The following is a 22,214-nucleotide window of genomic DNA, read 5'->3' on the forward strand; positions in this document are numbered from 1 at the left end:
TCAAATGTTATGGAAGACTTCTTTGAATACAACATTAGTTGTTGAAAGCATAGGTTGTTTCTCTTTGTCATGAATAAGAATCCTTAACCCCTTTTTGGATTTAACTCTTGAGATAGCGACAAATAATTGGCCATGGCTAAAAACTTCTTTTGGCAAGTACAAACCCACATTGTCAAGTGATTGACCCTGAGACTTGTTAATAGTCATGGCAAAGGAAACAATAATTGGAAATTGGCGTCTGACCAATTTGAATGGCCAGGGTGATTGTGAAGGGGACAAAGATATTCTAGGAATATAAAATAAGTTACCAATATTTTTTCCAGAAATTATCTTGGCTTCAATGACATGAGGAGCAAGCCTGGTAACAGTGAGCCTTGTACCATTGCACAAACCTTCAAACTGATCTAGGTTGCGCATTAACATAATAGTGGCCCCAACTTTTAACCTTATTGAATGGTTAGGCAACCCCGAAGTTTTAAGGGCATTTAGGAACTCGGGTGTTACATGCTCGAATGCATCAAAGCTATTTGCATCAGATCTATCAATAGAATCACTACTAAAGTACTCTTTCTCTTCTCCTACGTGCATTAAAAAATAGCTAAATTTAGTCGATATATTTTGGCAACAATAGTCTTATAAGGTATAAAAAAATGTCTCTAGTATTATCCGAAATAGATTGAAATAAGTGCAATTTAATACCTGGAAGAAGGTTTGTTATATATTGGTTGATATCATCAACAACTTCGATTGTTGAAGCTAAGATCGCACGACTTTGAAGATAATTGGAATCAAGATAGTTATGCATGAGATCAGGGTACGTATCTTCAACAATTGCTTTAATGGGATATGTGAAGTTGGTAATTAAGAACTCATCTGGAATAGGAATATCAGCATAACCATCATTTGGCTCACACATGGTCCCATCCCCAATTTTTAAAATCCACTCAGAAAAATTCCTTATCTCATCATTTGTTGAAGTAGGTTGACCAGTTTGCAAGCGCATGTTCTTTGTAAGCCTCAATACTCTACAATGATCCCAAATATAAGAAGCATTGATTGTTGCATGGATAATATCAGATCTAGTACCTCTTGGTATAACAGGGAGGATTTGTCGGAAGTCACCACCAAACACAACGACCTTACCTCCAAAAATTCTCTTAGATGCATGTGTGGTTCCACTCATAATATCTTTTAAGGACTTGTCAAGTGATTCGAAGCAAAACTTGTTAGCCGTAGGAGCCTCATCCCATATGATAAGATCTGTCATCTTTAGAAGCTCAGCAAGATCATCTTGTTTCTCAATGTTGCAAATAGAAGTTTCTAAGGTAGGTACAGGAATCTTAAATCTAGAATGAGCTGTTCTTCCACCTGGTAACAACAAACTTGCAATCCCACTTGAAGCAACAGGCAAAACAATTTTTTTCTTAGACCTAAGAGATGCTGATAAAGTGTTCCACATGAAGGTCTTACAAGTACCACCGTAGCCATATAAAAAAAACACACCACCTTGTTGCTTTTCTACAGCATCCATGATTTCCTAAAAAAATGCTTCTTTGCTCATCTATGTATAGAGATGTATTCCAATAGAGATGTTAATTACGATTGATAGTTTAAAACTTGTAAATTTGCATATATAATAGGGTCTTAATACCTGTAAGAGAAGCGTACAAACTTTCAAATAATTGTTGTTGAGCAACAACATCATATTGACGTTCATCATAAAGTAGCCTATTTCCTGTAAAGGATTCAACATAATCTTTCGGATATGGCATTGTCTTGAAGTCTTCCAAACTTCGGTTATTATTTTGCAAGAGTGTTTCAATAGCCATCAGTGTTCGTTCTTTTAGTTCAGCATCACTCATTGTCAGCGCTATGAAAAAAAAAGAAAAGCAACAATTCAATTAATTACCTTTTACACACATATTTCAAATGTTTATAAAATGTTAGTTTCGAGTGATACCAAATATTTGTGATACAACACGTGTTATAAAGAACCATTGCATGTAAAGCACGTGTTATAAGGCATTAATGGAAACCTCATACTGACCAGGCGTATTACATATTAAAATGTGATGTAAAGCCATAGTGCAGCAGTGTATTGATGCATCCTGTAAAACAACCTACTTGCAAATTCTTTAATGGCTATATGCAGTTATTTATGGTTGGGGAAAGATGCGCTGACGTGAATAATTATATGCAGTTTTTAAAAGAAGTGCCATGTTCCATATTTTACATAAGACGAATGGGTACTGGTGCCTAGCCAAATATGGAACATCATTGCATAGCGTTTTCACGGCCCACTAACCCAATCTGTTACAAAAGAATACATAATAGGTTCCAAGATTCATGCCGAGTGAGAAACTTTAAAAGCTCACACAAAATTGAAACATAAATTAGAATTATAGTAAAGCTAAAATACCTTGATTTCCCGTGAAAACGCGTTGATCATAAAGAATGCCATCCGATAAATATCTCCAAGTCTTTCTCCAAACATGGTCGGGTCTATCCATGGATGATGATAGCAACATTGTCACGAAGAGCTTGCGTAAAAATGGACCTGAACCCCAATGATGCGCCTCTTTGATGGCCTCGACAAAGTCACGATCATCTTGTAAAAATCCCATCGCAAAGCATGCGTCTCTAAAAGTTTTGAGTTTTTTACCGTCAACCGTCTTGATGTCTTGATAGCATAGAGGACCTTTTTTGACGGTGAGCATCATCCTTAAATAAAACAACTCTCCAGTGCTTTGAGGAACCCAAATGAGGCGACCAATAGTATACCCTTGTTTCCTAGGTTTCCAACTTTGACTTCGTTTATGATAAACAAATTTAGAAACAAAGTCTCCATAAGTTAGTGATCTTCCTTCTTCATAGATTTTGTTATCCTCGAACCAAGCTGTAAACATAGACTCTGTCACACTTGGTTTGAGCAACACATCACCAACCTGCTCGTAGTCTTTGTAGTACACAGTTTTCACCTTCCATGTGAAAAAATAATCTCTCTACTGCTGGTTTTTTGCCATGTATGGAATAAGAAAATATCCTCCAACATGCCTCACTCGGGGAGATGTATCGACAATCCAAATATTGTTTGATCTCGTCAACGTTGTTTTTGTCTTGGCCTTGAATGATTGCTGAAATTCTATCGGAACCCTTGTTTATATATTTGAAAAGGTATTTGATAGAAGTACTTTGGTTGCACCATTCCATGTTAATATGGGCTTCGTACTTCAACAACAAACTTGGATTGTGAGGAACAACATGACCACTATGAAAGATGATGCCATTTTTTTCGATTGTGTGTCAGTTGTTTCTTCTCCTATAAATCGGATAGCCGTCTTGGTCCACTATAGTCGTAGGTTGAAATTTCTTAGGGTAAAACTTGGTGCACCTCATATCTTTCGTGCAAGGTGCGTTGGGATTTGCCAAACCACAAGGACCATGAACCATGTGAGATTTGACTATTTTATACAACCGAGGGTGTGTTTCGGGATCGGGCACTTCACCACTGATGATCTTATCAATGTCTTCTGGACCTGGATATTTGTTTGAAGGATGCAAGAAGATCAATATATGGGCATGAGGCAATCCTCTCTTTTGAAACTCAATGGTATACATATCTACCATTGGAAAAGCAACAACAAATTAGCATTACTGTTAGAATTTATATAAGGAAATCAAAGTTTAGGAAAAAAAACTCACAAGCAAGTACTTTCCCAAGAACTCCTTTTTTGGTTAAATCTGTAAGCAATTGATCAAACTTGATTTTGAAAACTCTTGAAATGATATCCGATCGATCTTGAGGCTTCAAATGAAGAGGTTCGAGTACTCTTTGAATCTCAGGCCAATTTGGATTACAGGTAAAGGTAATAAACAAATCTGGAAATCCAACTTTACTGCATATAGCCATACCGTCATAGTAAAGTTGGCCCATGCTCGTTTGCCCATGCTTAAACCTGGATTTTGACTCTGCTCTCCCTCTTCATTTAAAGAGTTGTACTTGGACACTCGAAGCTTTGGTTGATTTTTCCGTAGCCATTCAAGTTTCTCGGACTCCAACATAGTGTAACCATCGACCAGAAATTGTTGGAACAACCTTCTAGAAGATAACAAAGTCTTAGCCTCGTTTAACCTGGTTTGAATGCGAAAGGCAAGAAATTCGCGAATTGTGAGCCTATTCCTCATGCTATTTTCGTTGACAGGCAAGTCCCTTTGAGCGACATCTGGTCTATAACTGTCCTCACCATAAGGAAAAATCAAAGGATACTGGTAAGCCATGTAAGCGGCATGGAGTTCGTTGATTCTCTGAAGTCGTCCTCCTCTTGTTTGCATTATGATATCCCTCATTTCTGCCGTGTCAATATCACCAACAACCAAGGCTGCAACTTCAGACACAGTAGGTTGATTATACACTCTCCCATCGGTGGATCGGCTAGAAATAAGTCGTAGCTTCAGGTTTTGAGTGTCCCCACCATTTAACCATTGTCTCGCCATTTGAAAGCTCTTAGCATGGGGATTGAATTCATAAAGCATACTGGACAACTGGTTGACGACAGCAGGATCAATGATCTCTTTGTTCCTTGCAATCCAAACAAACTTTCATTAATTCATTCACAAAAACAGTACATTCCAAGAAGAAATAACTACATTATATAATTCAGCTTACAACCAAAAACAGTGAGTAATAACAGGTAATTACCTTAGGCCATGCATCCGGTTTTCCACCTCATTTTCGGTGTCATAAATATATAATTGAGCAAATTTCAGTTTTCCACCTTGCGGAGGCAACAAACTTCCTATTCGATGACATGTTTGACCTTGTATCCTCAAGGTTGGGGGACCACGGCCATCGTTAAAACGATTGTCAAACTTGGCTCCGGGTGATGTAAATGCAAACATCATATTGTAAAGTCGGATATGTTGTTGAAACTTCTTGCTCACCGTATTGTCATGATCAAACAAAAGTTTTGCAAGCTGTTCCGGAGGCTGTCTTAGGATTGGTAGTTCAACTTTTCCGTTTCCACAACACATCATAAACTTTGGGTTTTCTGAATGTGTACTTTTGTGCATCCTCTCTTGATACCACATCATTGATTTACAAAAGCCACATTCGATAAGAGGGGAACCGATATCGTAATATTCTACATAAGCAAACAATGTATCAATGTTAGAAAAGGAACAATTTCGTGGCACAATAGTGTTAGGTGGAAACTAAATGTTCTGGTGAAAAAAGCTGACCTTCTGAATACCCCCCCCCCCCCCCCCCCCCCCCCCCCCGCGTTGTAGTTTATTGAAAAAGGTGCTTCATATTCGTCTGACTCCGAACAGTTATCATCTTCAGATAGGTAGGCTGTTATCAACAAACACAGTTAATTATACATTATCTTCTTTTGAGGTATTATTTAGATATGTATTTCAAATAGAAATGTACTTTCAAAATATGTTTTATGATAATACTTTTGAGTGACCGAACATAGTATTAAACATACCTGTAAAAGGGTCGTAGTCGCTATCATTGTCAGAGTCGCTATTAAAATCCATGTTGACTGTAGGTGTAAAAATCGGACATGTTGTCTTCGTTCTACGATGGTGGTTGTTTGTGGATTGTGACAACGACGACACATTGCCTTCATTAACAGACTGGTTTCTATCCATAGCTATGTCAACTCTAGGTGCTGATGTTGTAAACACATTCCTGCAGTTCATAAAAGTCTTATAAGTGATTATTATACGGTCATATATGTATTAAACAAAGTACATGATGATTGGTACCTTGCACGGGGTGTAAAAGTTGCAGTAGACTGCCCCATATTTATGGTATGGATATTGAGCAGTCTGTTTCCTCCCGATTGCAGGAATGAATCGGGCAATTGTTTTCTCGGCCTCCCTCTAGATGGCTTGGGAACTGTTGCAGACCTGTTTATAACATCCAATTCATGAAGTTGGCACTTATTAATTATCCATAGAGGCAATGTCACTGGTAAACTAACATTTTTGTTGGCTTCAATAAGAACCACTAAGTGCATTAAAAACCCTCTGCAATCTATTATAATGATGTAGTCACCTAATTATATAATCACATTTGGACTCCTGATAAAATACTGTAGTTAGGGCGAGAATTACAACAGTTCAAGCACTCAAATCGGATGGTACTAATTCGAAAAGAAGGGGGCGAGAACCGTATAGTGACAGTGATAGTGATGATGACGACGAAGATGATGTGCCGTTCTCCTCAAAACAAAATGACCCTTATGCTATGAATCTCGAAGAGAGACAGGAATGGAGGAGGAAAATTCTGCAGGTTATGGATAAGAAACCTGATATTCAAGAGGTTGTAGATACCGATGAAAAGAAGAAGATTCGGCAAAAGCTTATTAATGATTACCAACTTGTTGTGGAAGAGGAGGATCCTAATTGGCCTCAAGATGCTGATGGTTGGGGTTTCAGTCTCGGCCAGTTTTTCAATAAGATTACTATCCAAAACAAAAAGAAGGAAGTTGATGATGATGACAATGATGATGTTGATGATGATAAGGAAGTAGTGTGGCAAGATGACAACTACATTCGTCCTATCAAAGACATTAAGACTACGGAATGGGAGGAAACCGTGTTTAAAGACATTAGTCCCTTGATTATTGTCGTGCACAATCGGTATAGAAGGTTTGTTCTACTTCTACATTTAATCTTTGCTAGCTTGTCATACTATTCTACATTTTATACCTTAGCCCTATATTTGCTTGAGTAAGTAGATGATTTGATTTTCCTGCTACTGTATGTGTGAGGTGAGCAATGTAGTCAAGCACGATATCTTAAGTAGGACATGCCGGCTTGTGAAATATTGTACGGGCTGTTAGCATTAGCATTGCACGTAAGATCCTACCGAAGGAGAACATAGTAATTTCATACGTATATAAACACACATACAGAAAAACACGAAAACTATAATAGAGACACAAAAAAAAGCCCCAACACGTTTTTTTTTACGATGTTGTTTCAAAAAGCTCGGTCATGACCATTCTGACGAAGAAAACGATCTTTCCACGATCGTAGCATTCTCAGACATCCTTAACACGTAAGATCTTACAATCTTAAAATACATTACTTGATGATCTTGACTATACTGGAAATGAGTATTTTTTTTGGATTTCGGATTGTTTTAGAGAGAATAAGAGATGTGGTTTGAGAGAAAGAGATGGTTATGTATTTATATTATGATTCAGATACTAAGAACATGAGAGACCGCTCTTAACTTTTAACCTGATGTGCAGATAGATAGCCTCGGCATTTGGCTATAGTACCGATGACGTTGCTGTTACGCTTTTGAAGTTGGAGTGTTCTATATCTTGTTTACGATAAAGCAAGTCCAAACAATCTTAACTAACTTTTTCACATTTTTGCTTAGATGGCTAAGAAAAATACTGTAAATGATGGAACTTCATCAAATCAGGGCAGTGACATTGTTGTCTCTATTTAGTGTGTTCGTCACTCCATTGTACTTATTATTTTTACAATATCGATCATAACAGTAATTCATTTTTAAGTCAGACAGAGTTATAGAAAAATAGGAGATCTTATAAAAATGGTCCAATTTTTCTTACACTACAGTATCACTTAAAAATGGTCCTATGAAAGTATATACCACAAAACTATTATAATAATGTAGTCAACTAATTCTATAATCACATTTGGACTCCTGATAAAATAAAAAAATGTTGCTCAGGGCAGTGGCAATGTTGTACCTATTTTGTGTGTTCGTCCCGAGATACAGATTCGACGTGGCATTACCATCGGCTGCTGGTATAGCAAATTGTCTGGTCAAGTTCCTTGCCATATTTGGGATTCCATATTGATTCTTGGGCCTACCCCGACCTGGTCTGTTAGTTGCTGTAGCTCTGTTGAGAATTAAAGCCATGACTTGCTATATCAAAAGTATGTATAATAATTGCTATATATGTAAAAGCTTAGTAAATGGTTATATATGTAAAAAGCTTAGTAAATGGAAAATGGTTAAATGGTTATATATGTATCCAGCCTATATCACAGTTTCTAGAGGATAACGTCTGCTATACGAAACTTGAGTTATTTGGATCAAGCTTTACTTGACACACAAGTTAATGTGAACTGGGGCACTACCTCCCATTTGAGTTTGGCTCATCAACTATGTTTACTAAATAATTAAAGTTGTTCAAAAGAAGTCAGTAGAAGAAACTAACGTGGATATATTCGACGAACTTCCAGCCTCAATGACGATGTTGTCTTGTTCAGGCGACGGTTCAACATTAGAGGAAGGAAAAAGTACATCATTTTCCTTCGTATTAGAACTGGATGCAAAATTGGAAAATAGATTTCTTCCCAAAGTTTCCAGCTGGCAGGACCTGAAATTTGTCTTAAATTGGTGTCTTGATATGCTAGGTTCTGAACCTTCGAAACGTGCACTGAAGACAACAGGCGTTCCAGTTGTTTGAGCGTTGTTATTAATGTTATTAAACGATGCGGTCAAATCGAGCAAAGGTTGCCTCAGTGTTTTTGTCATTGGAGTATTCATCACGGTATCACCAGGCAGTAGTTGTTCAGGATTACCTTTTTGACGTTTGGAACGATTCTCTTTCAAAATCAACGATCTTTTTGATCGTGCCTTTTTCTCGTCAAGTTTTCTGTCAAAAGGGTCCATAGTTGGCAACACCCTAAACCTACAATAATCAAGCAAAATTCCAATGAATTCAGTTAGTAGGTGTAATTAAAAGACAAATGAACCAATGCCATTTACACCTACAACACCCAACATAACTATTATGTGTACACCAACCAATGCCATTTACTATACATTTAATGAACCAATGGCAGAGTGTAAAGTTTGGTTTGTTAAAAACGATTAAAGTTCATGCCATCAACAAATATAACTTGGTAGTTGCTCAAAATAAATGAGTCCCACCAACTGAATTAATTGAAAGTTGTCTCTTCTTTCAGATTATTATAAAATGACCATAATGAGAGGTAAGTAAAACATGTTTCAATAACAGGTTGGAATGATTTCACAGAATAACTTGAGGCCAAGCCTTTACAGAGCATTCAAACTAAGGTGAGTAACCCAGGCCCCCCACAACTTATTTTTGTACAACATAATAAACCAGCATAAGGTATTCCTCTATCAAGCTTAGCTTCTTTGTTTATAAGGGAAGCATAGGTGTTTATATTTTTGTATAATCTCAACTGTAGTGCATCCAAGACATTAACATTGACAGGAAGAGTATATATGTTTTATAGTTTCCATTGATTTTCAGATTTTAACAACAATGAAGATGGTTTACCTGAAAATCTCTATGTATGTTGTTAACAGTATGGGAGATATGTCCACACTTGCAACACAGGCATCCCATAATTCTGAGCCATTACTTTTATTGTTCAAGGTATGTTAGGTAATTGACTTATTCGTTAAAAGTTTCACATTGCCTAAGTTATGTTGATTTTCGTGAACATATCTAATTTTTAATTTTAAATGAAATCTTTATCTATAATCAACAATCTAAAAAACTTGTTTCAAAAATATAATGAAATCAAAGTGGATCAAAGTGTAGCATATAGGACTGCCAAAATTATAATGAAATCAAAGTGCAATTTTAATACACATCTACTGACACGTTTTGTACAAAGGCCATGTATAGATTTTAAAAGATATCAAAGTGTAGCATATAGGACTGTCAAATCCTTAGCTGAAATTGTCAAGTAAATATATAAAATGATTTAGCTGTTGCAAAAGTGAAATTTGATTGTATCTAAAAGTCTACATGTGTGCCATAGACCTCAAGAATTGTAACATTTAAACAGACTAAACATAAAAATGGCAATTGAAAAAGTAAAATTGAAAGTATAATTGTCATACCCCAAAATTTGCCCACACAATTTCTCTTACATAAATTCAAATCAATACGTAAAGCTCCTAGACAAATTCTCCTACACAAAGGCCCTGAACTAGGGTTTGGTTCTTTCAAAGGAAAATCACTGAATCAATGGCTCCAAGATATCCCATATGGCTCAATATATCCCACATTACCTCCATGACAAGTATCAAGGCCTATCTCAAAGTTCTGGCCCCTCAAGTGTTCAGAAAGTCAACAGTCGACTAATTGACCTAAAAAGTCAATTGTGGTCAAAGCAAAGTCAAAACTCCTGATTTTTTGTCAAGATCCTCATATTGAAGTATCATTCACCATATGATCAAGAATTGATCATGGTTCATCAAAGAAAGACAAAAAAATCAACAATTCAAAAAGTTTCTAAATTAGGGTTTTTTATAGGAAAAGTCAACTGAACTTTGACCAGCCATAACTCTCACATGGAACATCATAAATTTTCCATCCAAATCTCATTTTGAAGGAAATTTGATTCTCTACAATTTTGTCTCTCACATGCCAAGTCTAAAAATGCTTCATTTGAGAGATATGGACTAAAACATTATAGGTCATTTTCAAAAGTCAACAAAAAGTCATTTTTTTTTTCAAAAAGACACACAAGGAGCATGGAAAATGATTTTGATATGAGACTTAAGACACTGGTTAGAGGACTCCTTGACGTTTCTAAAAAGTCTTAGAACACTTCCATACCTCAAAAAATGAGAGAGATAGGCCTTGTCAAAGTTGAACTATTTTGGAAGGAAAAATGTGAAAGAATTTGGATTTTTTGCAAATGGGCCCAAAATCTCTTGATTCAATCTTGCTTCCCAAGTCATCTAGAAGATCCAAGACCAATGCCACGAAATTTTGATGATTATTTGATTTTTTATTGATTTTTTATTTATTAAAATATGATTTAAATCAAATAAATCAAAGAAAATTGAAAAGATTTGATTTAATTATATTTTTCAATCAATCCAATCTTCAATAATATCCCATAATCACTAATAATTCGTGCTAAGGCTAATTGGTTGGAAAAATTGGATTCTTGACCAAAGTTAGAAACTTTAACAAATCAAATTTTCTCAATATGCAAATCTAAGATTGAAGAAGATTTGATTCAATTTCTGTTGCCCTAGTCATTCTCCTATAAGTACTTAATGGAACAAAAACCCTATAGAGAAAAAAATTCGGCCTCAAGACCCCTAGTGCCATTCGAGAATTTTGAAGAAAATTGAGAACGTGAATTCTGAGTTGGAGGATAGTTCAAGAACTTCTAAGCATTGGTTCACACTCTTGGAGGTTCATTAAAGCTTTCTGGATCCTTTCTCTGCCTCAGCACCCCCAGAAATCCCTCAATTAAGCTAAGGTATGTCGTTTCGGATTCAAGGTCGAATGCATCAATTCACGCATAATTCATGGATTTTGCTTGCATATTAATGTTTGTGATGCTTCTGTGAACGATTCTGGACATTTAATCGAATTTCTGTGCGTGTTTAGGGACGATTACCATATTAGGGTTCGTCTTTTGATTTTAGGGGTTTTTTTATCTAGAAGGTTTTGGACCCAATAATTGGTTCAGGTGAGTTCGCATGAACGAGAGGGTCACGATTATGGCCTTAGATTTGATTGTTATGCGCGTATGAGTGTCTTTGCAATATACAGGTGTAATAGGTACGCTCTTTTTACAGCCAGTCTGTTAAAAGCGCTGTAAAAGACTATTTACAGGTTCTTGACGAAGAAGATGATGAGTTGTCATCATGTTACTGGTCAGATTTCAAAATTCCCGCGCGCTGGCCATTATTGATTTTGTTTCATGTATTTTGTATTGAACGCGTACATTTAACACAAGCGACGCTTGGCTGGGATGGTAAGAAGCTCTTGTGTGAACTGTGAAGGCGTGGGTTCAATCCCCACTTCCCTTCATATTATTTTGGTAAGAGGCAACGTTCAAATCCCATACACGCTGTAGCGGTAAAAATGTGACTCGACGCGTTTATCGCGCGCTCGAAGTACAACAGAGTCGCCACCGAACTTTATTTATTCCAAAAGGAAAGGGAAAATATCGATAAAACCCACGGATAAAAAGAAAACGGATAAGATGGTCATCGCAACCAAATTTTAGGTTCGGGAGTCGGTTAAGCAAGGGGAAGGTATTAGCACCCCTCACTTCCATCGTACTCGATGGGACCCATTTAGTTAGTTTAGTGTTTGAGTGTTAGCGTAATGTTTGTGTTCTTTAACTTATTAATCGAGAAAAGATAAAAGAAAAGGTTTTTTTATTATTATGCTCGCCAAGACGTTTGTATCTTGTGCCTACGTATTCCCTAGTGCAATGGGAAAGTCAGAGCAATCGTAGTTCGGACTAGAACCAAGAAATGTTTGTTGGTTGAATTTAGCGAGAGGTACTCGATCGCTTTCAAATGGAAATACTACGCGCACATGGATATGAGATCACTACAAGAATGGATAACTAAATCAAGATAACACATGATTTTGGCCATCATCGCATTCGAGTGGAAGATATTCGATCTTCACATGTGGAAGTATGTTCGTATTGAAAATTGGATAAGTGTCTCGTTTATGAAAAGAGTTTTAAAAGCCATAAGGCAAAAAGGTTTGAATGAAATTGAAGTTGTGTTTTAAAGGGACATTTAGCAAAGGATTGAGCATAGGTGTGCACCTAGCGCGTCTTTACCCAAGGTATTGAACAGGAGCGAGCCCCATTGTCACTTGTTGTCCTTGTTAATTAATGTATTCAAAAGATCAAGGTATTCAAGAGGTGTGCACCCCTTGTCACTTAACCTCTTGGTTTGCTTAAAGTGTTTTAATTCAAAAGATCAAGGTATTCAAGAGGTGTGCACCCCTTGTCACAGGATCTTTCGGTTTGATTAGTGTGTTTGGATTCAAAAGATCAAGGTATTCAAGAGGTGTGCACTTCTTGTCACTTGATCACTTTGATTTTATTAATGTGTTTTGATTCAAAGGATCAAGGTATTCAAGAGGTGTGCACTTCTTGTCACTTGATCACTTTGATTTGATTAATGTGTTTTGATTCAAAGGACCAAGGTATTCAAGAGGTGTTCACTTCTTGTCACTTGATCACTTTGACTTTATTAATGAAAGGTTTTTAAAAAAAGTATTAATCCAAAAGAATCGAGGTATTCAAGAGGTGTACACCCCTTGTCACACGATCTTTCGGTATGATTAAGAAAAAAGAGTTTTCAAAAAGGAGAAGCTCGACGTTGGATCGAGAATTATTTGAAACGACTTGGCATTGGACCAAGATTTATTGATTTTCGAATTGTGAGATTAATCTAATATTTTTGGTATTTTTAATATGAGAAATAAATAAAAGTCAAATTATAACATATTTTTGTATTTTTTGAAAATTATATTAGAAAACAAAACAAATAAGATATCATGAAATAAAATTAAATTGGGCTTAAAAAATAAATGAATGGGTGTATGGAGCAATAGCAATGGGGTTAAGGCCCAAGAAAATAATTAAAGAAAGACTAACAGCAAAAATGAAAATAAAAAAAATATAATAAAGCTAGTTGAGCCGGACCGGGTCGGGTCAGATGGAACCCGGACCCGGCTCCACTCCTAACAAATCAAAGAAACCTAAAACAGAGAGGCAACAACGCCTCTTTCTCCTTCTTTGTATCTATCGTGATCTCTGCATTTTCAAAAGGCAAAAACGAAACTTAAACTCTCCAACTCTCTCGTTTCGTTCAACTATGGCTACAACAACAACAATCGAAACCAACACACATCCCTCTCGTTCTCTAGCTCTGTTCTCTCTCGGTGACACTCTCAATCGCAAACGGATAAATCAAGCACACAAATCCCAATTCCCAGTAAGAACCCTAAATCTATGAAGGATGGCCGCGCCCCTCTTCCTCTCAATTTCTCTGAAATTCAATCCGAACAAAACAAACATGGCGGAAATCGAACAACAACCAAAAGAACAATGGAATCTATTTACACTATCCAAACAATCATGAAATCAACAACAAGAAATAATAAATGACGAAAAGAAAGAAGGAAAATCTAAGGTATGCTTCTTGTTACCCTTGTTTACGATTCAATCTTCCTCTTCTGCTCCTTCCTTCTGCGAATGCTTCTACGATTGATGTGGTGAGGTGTGTTGAATTTGTTGATGGTGTTATATGCAGGTGAATGAATGAATGTTAAGAGGGTGAGTATTGATATGTGAAGAGTGAGTTTTAACAGAGTTGTGTTTCTGTTTGAGGTTTGTGTAGATTTATGGGGAGGATTGTCGGACAAAGGTTTGGTGGTGAATGGTGAAGGTTCTGTTATTACTGTGAGGTTGAGGGTGTTGTGAAGGTTGTATGGGAGTGCAGGTTAATGTGTATTATGGAAGGGTTTCCTTTGGTGTTTGGAGGAAGTTATCTGTAGTGAATTTGGCGGAGAGTTTGATCCGTTTTTTTTTCTCCCCCTGCTTGTGCTGTGAATGAGTTTTTATAGATGGTATTGTGGGATTTTGGGGGGAAAAAAAGGATGGAATTTGAACTTTTTTGATAACCTGTTGTGTGTCTTTTTGCTGCAGGTTGGTGTGTTGCCATTTGTGTGCAACTACTGGACAGATCAGAGCAGGTTTTGGACCATTTCTTTTGGCTTGGCATGGCATGGATAGCAAGATGGAGCAGATTTTTGTTTGTTTTCTGCAGGGAGAATGCAGAGTTTTTTTTGTACCGTTATGTTTGGACTGTATAGTAGGGTGGTGGCAGAACACCTTTGGTGGACCATTTGCTTGAAGAAAAAACGTGAACATGATGTAGAACCAAAAAGAGTGGCTTCTCAACCAAACAAAAAGACCATCTTGGGCTACAAATTTAAATGGGCCCTTACAAAAATAACTTCCTCTATTTTATCTCTAAAACTAAAATAAACTTCAATAAAAAATAACAAAAAAACATTAATTCTAAAAAACAAAATTAAATTAGAAATTAAGACAAACATCTCTATAAAAATAAAAATAATAATAATAATAACAACAACAAACAACCATTCTAAATAAACAGAAACTTAGATAAATAAGCAAATATGTGAATGCAAAAGTTATTTTTGTTGACTTTAAGTAGAAGTCAATTTTTGAATATGAATTGTGGCATGCCTAAACGAATGAATTGTCTAGGGCAAAAATTGGGGTGCGACAGATGCCCCTATTTAATTATCTTGAGCCTGACGTCAATGGCGGAAAGTAATTAAATACAAAAGGATCCAAATTTTTGTCCTTCATATGCAAATGAAATGCAATGCATGGACTCTTTTTTTTGTTATTTTGAATGCAATATGGTATGAGACGGATGTTGAACTCTGTGGGGAATAAGATAAACTAATGTTGGATAGACTTGGAAAAGAGAGATAAAACTCTGGGTAAAAATACAGTAGAAGTGTCTAAGAGTGACATTAGACGGAGAAAAACACCTTATTGTGGTAAAGGCAAAGAAGACCATCGACTTTAGCTAATGTACTAAAGATGGAAATGAGACCTCTTATCAACTAATGTACTGATAAAAGATGAAAAGGATACACGACTTTAGTTAATGTACTAAAGAAGGAAAAACGATTATATCATCAGTTAATGTACTGAAGATGTGAAACAAATCGATCTGCATCAGTTAATGTACTAATGAGGGAAACAAGAGGGAATTGTCATCAGCTCATGTACTGACGAAAGGAAATCCTATACCAGTTAACATACTGATAAGGCAAGAAGAAAAAGGCCGACGTCGGTTAATGTACTGACGAAGAGAAGCCCTATACCAGCTAACGTACTGATAAGGATGAGACAACCATGATCAATCATCGGCTAACGTACTGACGATAGAAAACAGGAGACTTTTGATATCAGCTAATGTACTGATGAAAGTCCCGCATCAATTAATGTACTAATGACGGGAAATGAAAGTGCATATTATCAATTAATGTACTGATAATAGCAAGAAGTGGTGAATGACATCAGCTAATGTACTGATGAATAAAAGTAAATTGACATTATCAGCTAATGTACTGATGAATATAAGACGAAACTGCTTTGGTAAATGCCAAGTGAGTTGGACTTTGATCTCAAGGTAAGATGTTTGATAACAACGAAACCTTGAAAGAATGCAAATGAGTATGAATTTTGTTTCTATGCATGATATTGAATTTTTCTATGCATGAGATGTGAATGTAATGTAATGCAATCGGTTATGACAACTGATGTAGACTCTTTTGTGAGGGTAGATCGAAACTCTGATTCCTCAACACAAGAACACTGCCAATCATGGTCTTGTCACACTGATGATCCTCTTGGAAGGACTGATAAACTGCTTGGGGATTGCTGAGGACGACTGCCCCTGACTGGCTGATTGTTACCTGATCGTTGCTTCAGTCCTTGAAATGAAAGTTGGGAACGCTTGCCCCAGTATAAGTCTTGAACAACAGGATCTTGAAGTAACGTGCCCCTGATAGGATCACTGATCGAGTTTCTCGACTGTTTGAACTTCCTAAAAGATGAGTACTTGCAAATAAAATGTTCATTCAAAGATGGTAATTTTAATGTGATGCTCAAAGCATATTTTGAAATAAAAAATCATTTATTGAATGATATTATTGATGTAAAGAAAATGAATCAAAGGTCCAAACACAATGGTCTAGACATTCAAAGTGATGGATAAAGCAAAAGGTATGGTAAAACAAACGATTTGCAAAGATCTTAAGGAGTCAGGTTAACGCAACCTTGTTGTAGCATGCTTTCAAAATAAGACCTTGCTTCAATTAGGTCTTTTGAAGGTTGTAACGTGGCTTGGTTCACGGTTTTAGAAACAAAGGATATAGGCTCAAAAACATTTGTACCCACCCCATTCTTCGTGATGAACTTCAATCCTACGCTCAGTTAACTCAAATTATGCATTCAGGTTCCAAAAGGCTTTTGGACTTGCACCTATGATAATGATGATGGTTTAAAGACCAAGGGAATCTTTGAGATGGCAGTCACTTCTTCCTTTTGATAGTCACAACGTTTTATTGTTATTCAAGGAATTTATTGACTTCTCTTTTTTGCTTTATATCCCTATCTTTTGCCTGAACTGTTCCATTTGAGATCACAGTCAGCGGGATGCCCTAGTTTTGCCTAAGTCTCCTTCGTAGGTTTTGACTTAGCTGGCTTTTTTTTGAAATATTTGTTTGTTATCGGAAAGATAATGACTGCCTTGATAACGATTGATGATAACCATCTTGGTCACTTTTGATTGAAACCCTTATTGAAAGGCGTACTTAATGATTCTCTTGAATTTGGATGCACAAATAAATTAACTGAGAACTACCCTGCCCCAGGTTAAAATTGCGGTTTTTTCGTTTAAAAAAGAAACTCCAACTTCGAAGGCTCAGAGGGGTTGACAAGGGATTAACTTCCTTATTTCTCCAGTGTTTGGGATTGAAACAATGCCTTTACATCATCAGCAAAGTTTTATTTGAAAGCATATAATTCAACAATTTTGGGTATTTCGTTGTCATCATCCTCCCTCCAATCTTTGCATAAAACACAAGTTTAATAAAGAGAGTCAACAAGAGATATATTTTTGTTTTTTTTTTTGAAAGAGAAAGCATAAAGAAACACACAATGGATGTAAATGGATTGATTCAAATATGCAATGTTCATTTCATTAAACTTAACATTCAGGAACAAACAAAGTTCAATGCAGTACACAATACAACACAAGGAATTTGCAAACAGAAGGAAACAAGGACTAGTGAATAATCAGTGACGAGGATGATTTGTCATGTCTGATATACTGGCTCTTCAACTGGATAACTTTCGCTCTTAGCAAATCTTGGCCTCGTTGAGGTTCTTCTATAGTCTTCAGATTCATGCCTCCAGTTCAATGTGTTGAGGAATCAACATGACGGTAGACAGGCCACTTGAGGGTGAAGACAGATGAAATGAGTCTTTTGTTGACAACTTGAATGTATGAATGCATATGCTTGATTTTTTTTTATGCATGAATGATGCAATGTCATATGATATGGAATTCAACACGATGCTATACAAAGATTGAATTAAAATGAAAAATGTAAATGGATGACAAAACTTAATAAGACAGTTCTATGTTCTTTTACCCAAGAATCCCCTCACAAGGTTAGCTCTAAGGTTTTTGATAGTAGAGATGTCTACATCACCATAGATGGAACGGGTTCTAAAGGTCCTTGGAGTTAACGACGAAATCAGATTTCCATCATGCGACGGGTGAACCATCTTATGATGAATTTCATGAATAAGTCTCCTCCAAGTGGGGTTTTCGTATTAGCCGTTCAAGGTGTTCACCTTGGGGACTAGCACTACACAACCACCTCCTAACTTATGTTTTTCTCTTGTTTTTCAAAGCTCGGGTTGAGAGCTTCACTCAAGTATCATTCCCATACCCACAAATGAGTATATACAAAAATAAATAAAAAGCGATAAAGCAAGAGTAAAGGGACATAAATAATACAAGAATAAATATAAAGAACGTAAGCATAAAAGACGCAAGAATAAACAAACAAAAGAAAACACTCAAACATAAACAAACTAAACTAGGGTTGACCCTCTTAGGATTGTATGTCCCCAACAGAGTCGCCACTTTCTGTAGCGGTAAAAATGTGACTCGACGCGTTTATCGCGCGCTCGAAGTACAACAGAGTCGCCACCGAACTTTATTTATTCCAAAAGGAAAGGGAAAATATCGATAAAACCCACGGATAAAAAGAAAACGGATAAGATGGTCATCGCAACCAAATTTTAGGTTCGGGAGTCGGTTAAGCAAGGGGAAGGTATTAGCACCCCTCACTTCCATCGTACTCGATGGGACCCATTTAGTTAGTTTAGTGTTTGAGTGTTAGCGTAATGTTTGTGTTCTTTAACTTATTAATCGAGAAAAGATAAAAGAAAAGGTTTTTTTATTATTATGCTCGCCAAGACGTTTGTATCTTGTGCCTACGTATTCCCTAGTGCAATGGGAAAGTCAGAGCAATCGTAGTTCGGACTAGAACCAAGAAATGTTTGTTGGTTGAATTTAGCGAGAGGTACTCGATCGCTTTCAAATGGAAATACTACGCGCACATGGATATGAGATCACTACAAGAATGGATAACTAAATCAAGATAACACATGATTTTGGCCATCATCGCATTCGAGTGGAAGATATTCGATCTTCACATGTGGAAGTATGTTCGTATTGAAAATTGGATAAGTGTCTCGTTTATGAAAAGAGTTTTAAAAGCCATAAGGCAAAAAGGTTTGAATGAAATTGAAGTTGTGTTTTAAAGGGACATTTAGCAAAGGATTGAGCATAGGTGTGCACCTAGCGCGTCTTTACCCAAGGTATTGAACAGGAGCGAGCCCCATTGTCACTTGTTGTCCTTGTTAATTAATGTATTCAAAAGATCAAGGTATTCAAGAGGTGTGCACCCCTTGTCACTTAACCTCTTGGTTTGCTTAAAGTGTTTTAATTCAAAAGATCAAGGTATTCAAGAGGTGTGCACCCCTTGTCACAGGATCTTTCGGTTTGATTAGTGTGTTTGGATTCAAAAGATCAAGGTATTCAAGAGGTGTGCACTTCTTGTCACTTGATCACTTTGATTTTATTAATGTGTTTTGATTCAAAGGATCAAGGTATTCAAGAGGTGTGCACTTCTTGTCACTTGATCACTTTGATTTGATTAATGTGTTTTGATTCAAAGGACCAAGGTATTCAAGAGGTGTTCACTTCTTGTCACTTGATCACTTTGACTTTATTAATGAAAGGTTTTTAAAAAAAGTATTAATCCAAAAGAATCGAGGTATTCAAGAGGTGTACACCCCTTGTCACACGATCTTTCGGTATGATTAAGAAAAAAGAGTTTTCAAAAAGGAGAAGCTCGACGTTGGATCGAGAATTATTTGAAACGACTTGGCATTGGACCAAGATTTATTGATTTTCGAATTGTGAGATTAATCTAATATTTTTGGTATTTTTAATATGAGAAATAAATAAAAGTCAAATTATAACATATTTTTGTATTTTTTGAAAATTATATTAGAAAACAAAACAAATAAGATATCATGAAATAAAATTAAATTGGGCTTAAAAAATAAATGAATGGGTGTATGGAGCAATAGCAATGGGGTTAAGGCCCAAGAAAATAATTAAAGAAAGACTAACAGCAAAAATGAAAATAAAAAAAATATAATAAAGCTAGTTGAGCCGGACCGGGTCGGGTCAGATGGAACCCGGACCCGGCTCCACTCCTAACAAATCAAAGAAACCTAAAACAGAGAGGCAACAACGCCTCTTTCTCCTTCTCTGTATCTATCGTGATCTCTGCATTTTCAAAAGGCAAAAACGAAACTTAAACTCTCCAACTCTCTCGTTTCGTTCAACTATGGCTACAACAACAACAATCGAAACCAACACACATCCCTCTCGTTCTCTAGCTCTGTTCTCTCTCGGTGACACTCTCAATCGCAAACGGATAAATCAAGCACACAAATCCCAATTCCCAGTAAGAACCCTAAATCTATGAAGGATGGCCGCGCCCCTCTTCCTCTCAATTTCTCTGAAATTCAATCCGAACAAAACAAACATGGCGGAAATCGAACAACAACCAAAAGAACAATGGAATCTATTTACACTATCCAAACAATCATGAAATCAACAACAAGAAATAATAAATGACGAAAAGAAAGAAGGAAAATCTAAGGTATGCTTCTTGTTACCCTTGTTTACGATTCAATCTTCCTCTTCTGCTCCTTCCTTCTGCGAATGCTTCTACGATTGATGTGGTGAGGTGTGTTGAATTTGTTGATGGTGTTATATGCAGGTGAATGAATGAATGTTAAGAGGGTGAGTATTGATATGTGAAGAGTGAGTTTTAACAGAGTTGTGTTTCTGTTTGAGGTTTGTGTAGATTTATGGGGAGGATTGTCGGACAAAGGTTTGGTGGTGAATGGTGAAGGTTCTGTTATTACTGTGAGGTTGAGGGTGTTGTGAAGGTTGTATGGGAGTGCAGGTTAATGTGTATTATGGAAGGGTTTCCTTTGGTGTTTGGAGGAAGTTATCTGTAGTGAATTTGGCGGAGAGTTTGATCCGTTTTTTTTTCTCCCCCTGCTTGTGCTGTGAATGAGTTTTTATAGATGGTATTGTGGGATTTTGGGGGGAAAAAAAGGATGGAATTTGAACTTTTTTGATAACCTGTTGTGTGTCTTTTTGCTGCAGGTTGGTGTGTTGCCATTTGTGTGCAACTACTGGACAGATCAGAGCAGGTTTTGGACCATTTCTTTTGGCTTGGCATGGCATGGATAGCAAGATGGAGCAGATTTTTGTTTGTTTTCTGCAGGGAGAATGCAGAGTTTTTTTTGTACCGTTATGTTTGGACTGTATAGTAGGGTGGTGGCAGAACACCTTTGGTGGACCATTTGCTTGAAGAAAAAACGTGAACATGATGTAGAACCAAAAAGAGTGGCTTCTCAACCAAACAAAAAGACCATCTTGGGCTACAAATTTAAATGGGCCCTTACAAAAATAACTTCCTCTATTTTATCTCTAAAACTAAAATAAACTTCAATAAAAAATAACAAAAAAACATTAATTCTAAAAAACAAAATTAAATTAGAAATTAAGACAAACATCTCTATAAAAATAAAAATAATAATAATAATAACAACAACAAACAACCATTCTAAATAAACAGAAACTTAGATAAATAAGCAAATATGTGAATGCAAAAGTTATTTTTGTTGACTTTAAGTAGAAGTCAATTTTTGAATATGAATTGTGGCATGCCTAAACGAATGAATTGTCTAGGGCAAAAATTGGGGTGCGACACACGCCACTGGAGAAAAGCGCATGGTGAGACCACGCATCTATGCCGTTGAGGAGTTGCAAGGACAGATCTAACGCCTCCAAGTCTGCAGATGCATCATAGGCCCTCAACGTGAGCAACACCTGATTACAAGCTAAGTTTTCCAAAAAAATCTTCTTTTTATTTACATGATGTTTTATTTGTTTGTATTTATATGTTGTTTTTTTTTTGTTGTTTTTTTTATATAAAAATTATATTCTAAAAATTTCCTTTTATATATATACATATGTATATAATATTAACATTTATTTTTTTTTAAATTATTTTTTTAATATATATATTTATTTAATTAGAGATATTATTTATATATTTTCAAAAATTCATATGTGTCTTATTTTTATTCAAAAAAATTCATAAAAAATATTCTCTTGGTCCGATTTTATTTTTCTCGATTTAATTAATTAGGTCGCGAGACCAATAATTAATTAAATC

At 36.2% G+C, this 22,214-nt stretch overlaps 3 protein-coding genes across 3 annotated transcripts; 1 reads left to right on the top strand and 2 right to left on the bottom strand.

Annotated features, from left to right (window-relative positions):
* LOC131640379 (uncharacterized) lies at positions 1-2,624 on the bottom strand. Its single transcript, XM_058910780.1, has 4 exons — positions 2,420-2,624; positions 1,652-1,870; positions 700-1,518; positions 1-578 (listed from the first exon to the last, which is right to left on the bottom strand). Exons 1-4 carry the CDS (start codon positions 2,622-2,624, stop codon positions 1-3), a joined length of 1,821 nt encoding a protein of 606 aa, XP_058766763.1.
* Positions 2,625-3,854: 1,230 nt separating this feature from the next.
* On the bottom strand, positions 3,855-5,810 carry LOC131640386 (uncharacterized). Its single transcript, XM_058910784.1, has 5 exons — positions 5,773-5,810; positions 5,490-5,695; positions 4,700-5,141; positions 4,001-4,579; positions 3,855-3,879 (listed from the first exon to the last, which is right to left on the bottom strand). Exons 1-5 carry the CDS (start codon positions 5,808-5,810, stop codon positions 3,855-3,857), a joined length of 1,290 nt encoding a protein of 429 aa, XP_058766767.1.
* An 83-nt stretch (positions 5,811-5,893) lies between these two features.
* Positions 5,894-6,745, top strand: LOC131640387 (thioredoxin-like fold domain-containing protein MRL7L, chloroplastic). Its single transcript, XM_058910785.1, has 2 exons — positions 5,894-5,918; positions 6,108-6,745. The coding sequence occupies exons 1-2, from the start codon at positions 5,894-5,896 to the stop codon at positions 6,743-6,745; spliced, it is 663 nt and encodes a 220-aa protein (XP_058766768.1).
* Positions 6,746-22,214: the final 15,469 nt, after the last annotated feature.

This window comes from Vicia villosa, unplaced genomic scaffold, assembly GCF_029867415.1.
Source record: "Vicia villosa cultivar HV-30 ecotype Madison, WI unplaced genomic scaffold, Vvil1.0 ctg.003089F_1_1, whole genome shotgun sequence".
NCBI lineage: Eukaryota > Viridiplantae > Streptophyta > Magnoliopsida > Fabales > Fabaceae > Vicia > Vicia villosa.

Coding starts and splice junctions, on each gene's coding strand:
- LOC131640379 (XM_058910780.1), bottom strand. CDS start 2,624: ATGGGATTTTTACAAGATGATCGTGACTTTGTCGAGGCCATCAAAGAG. Junction 1,519..1,651: donor TTTGTACGCTTCTCTTACAG/GTATTAAGACCC, acceptor TGGATGCTGTAG/AAAAGCAACAAGGTGGTGTG. Junction 579..699: donor TATAACAAACCTTCTTCCAG/GTATTAAATTGC, acceptor TAATGCACGTAG/GAGAAGAGAAAGAGTACTTT.
- LOC131640386 (XM_058910784.1), bottom strand. CDS start 5,810: ATGGGGCAGTCTACTGCAACTTTTACACCCCGTGCAAG. Junction 4,580..4,699: donor AACCGGATGCATGGCCTAAG/GTAATTACCTGT, acceptor TTGGATTGCAAG/GAACAAAGAGATCATTGATC. Junction 3,880..4,000: donor CCAAAGCTTCGAGTGTCCAA/GTACAACTCTTT, acceptor TTGGATTTCCAG/ATTTGTTTATTACCTTTACC.
- LOC131640387 (XM_058910785.1), top strand. CDS start 5,894: ATGGCTTGGGAACTGTTGCAGACCT. Junction 5,919..6,107: donor TTGGGAACTGTTGCAGACCT/GTTTATAACATC, acceptor AAAATACTGTAG/TTAGGGCGAGAATTACAACA.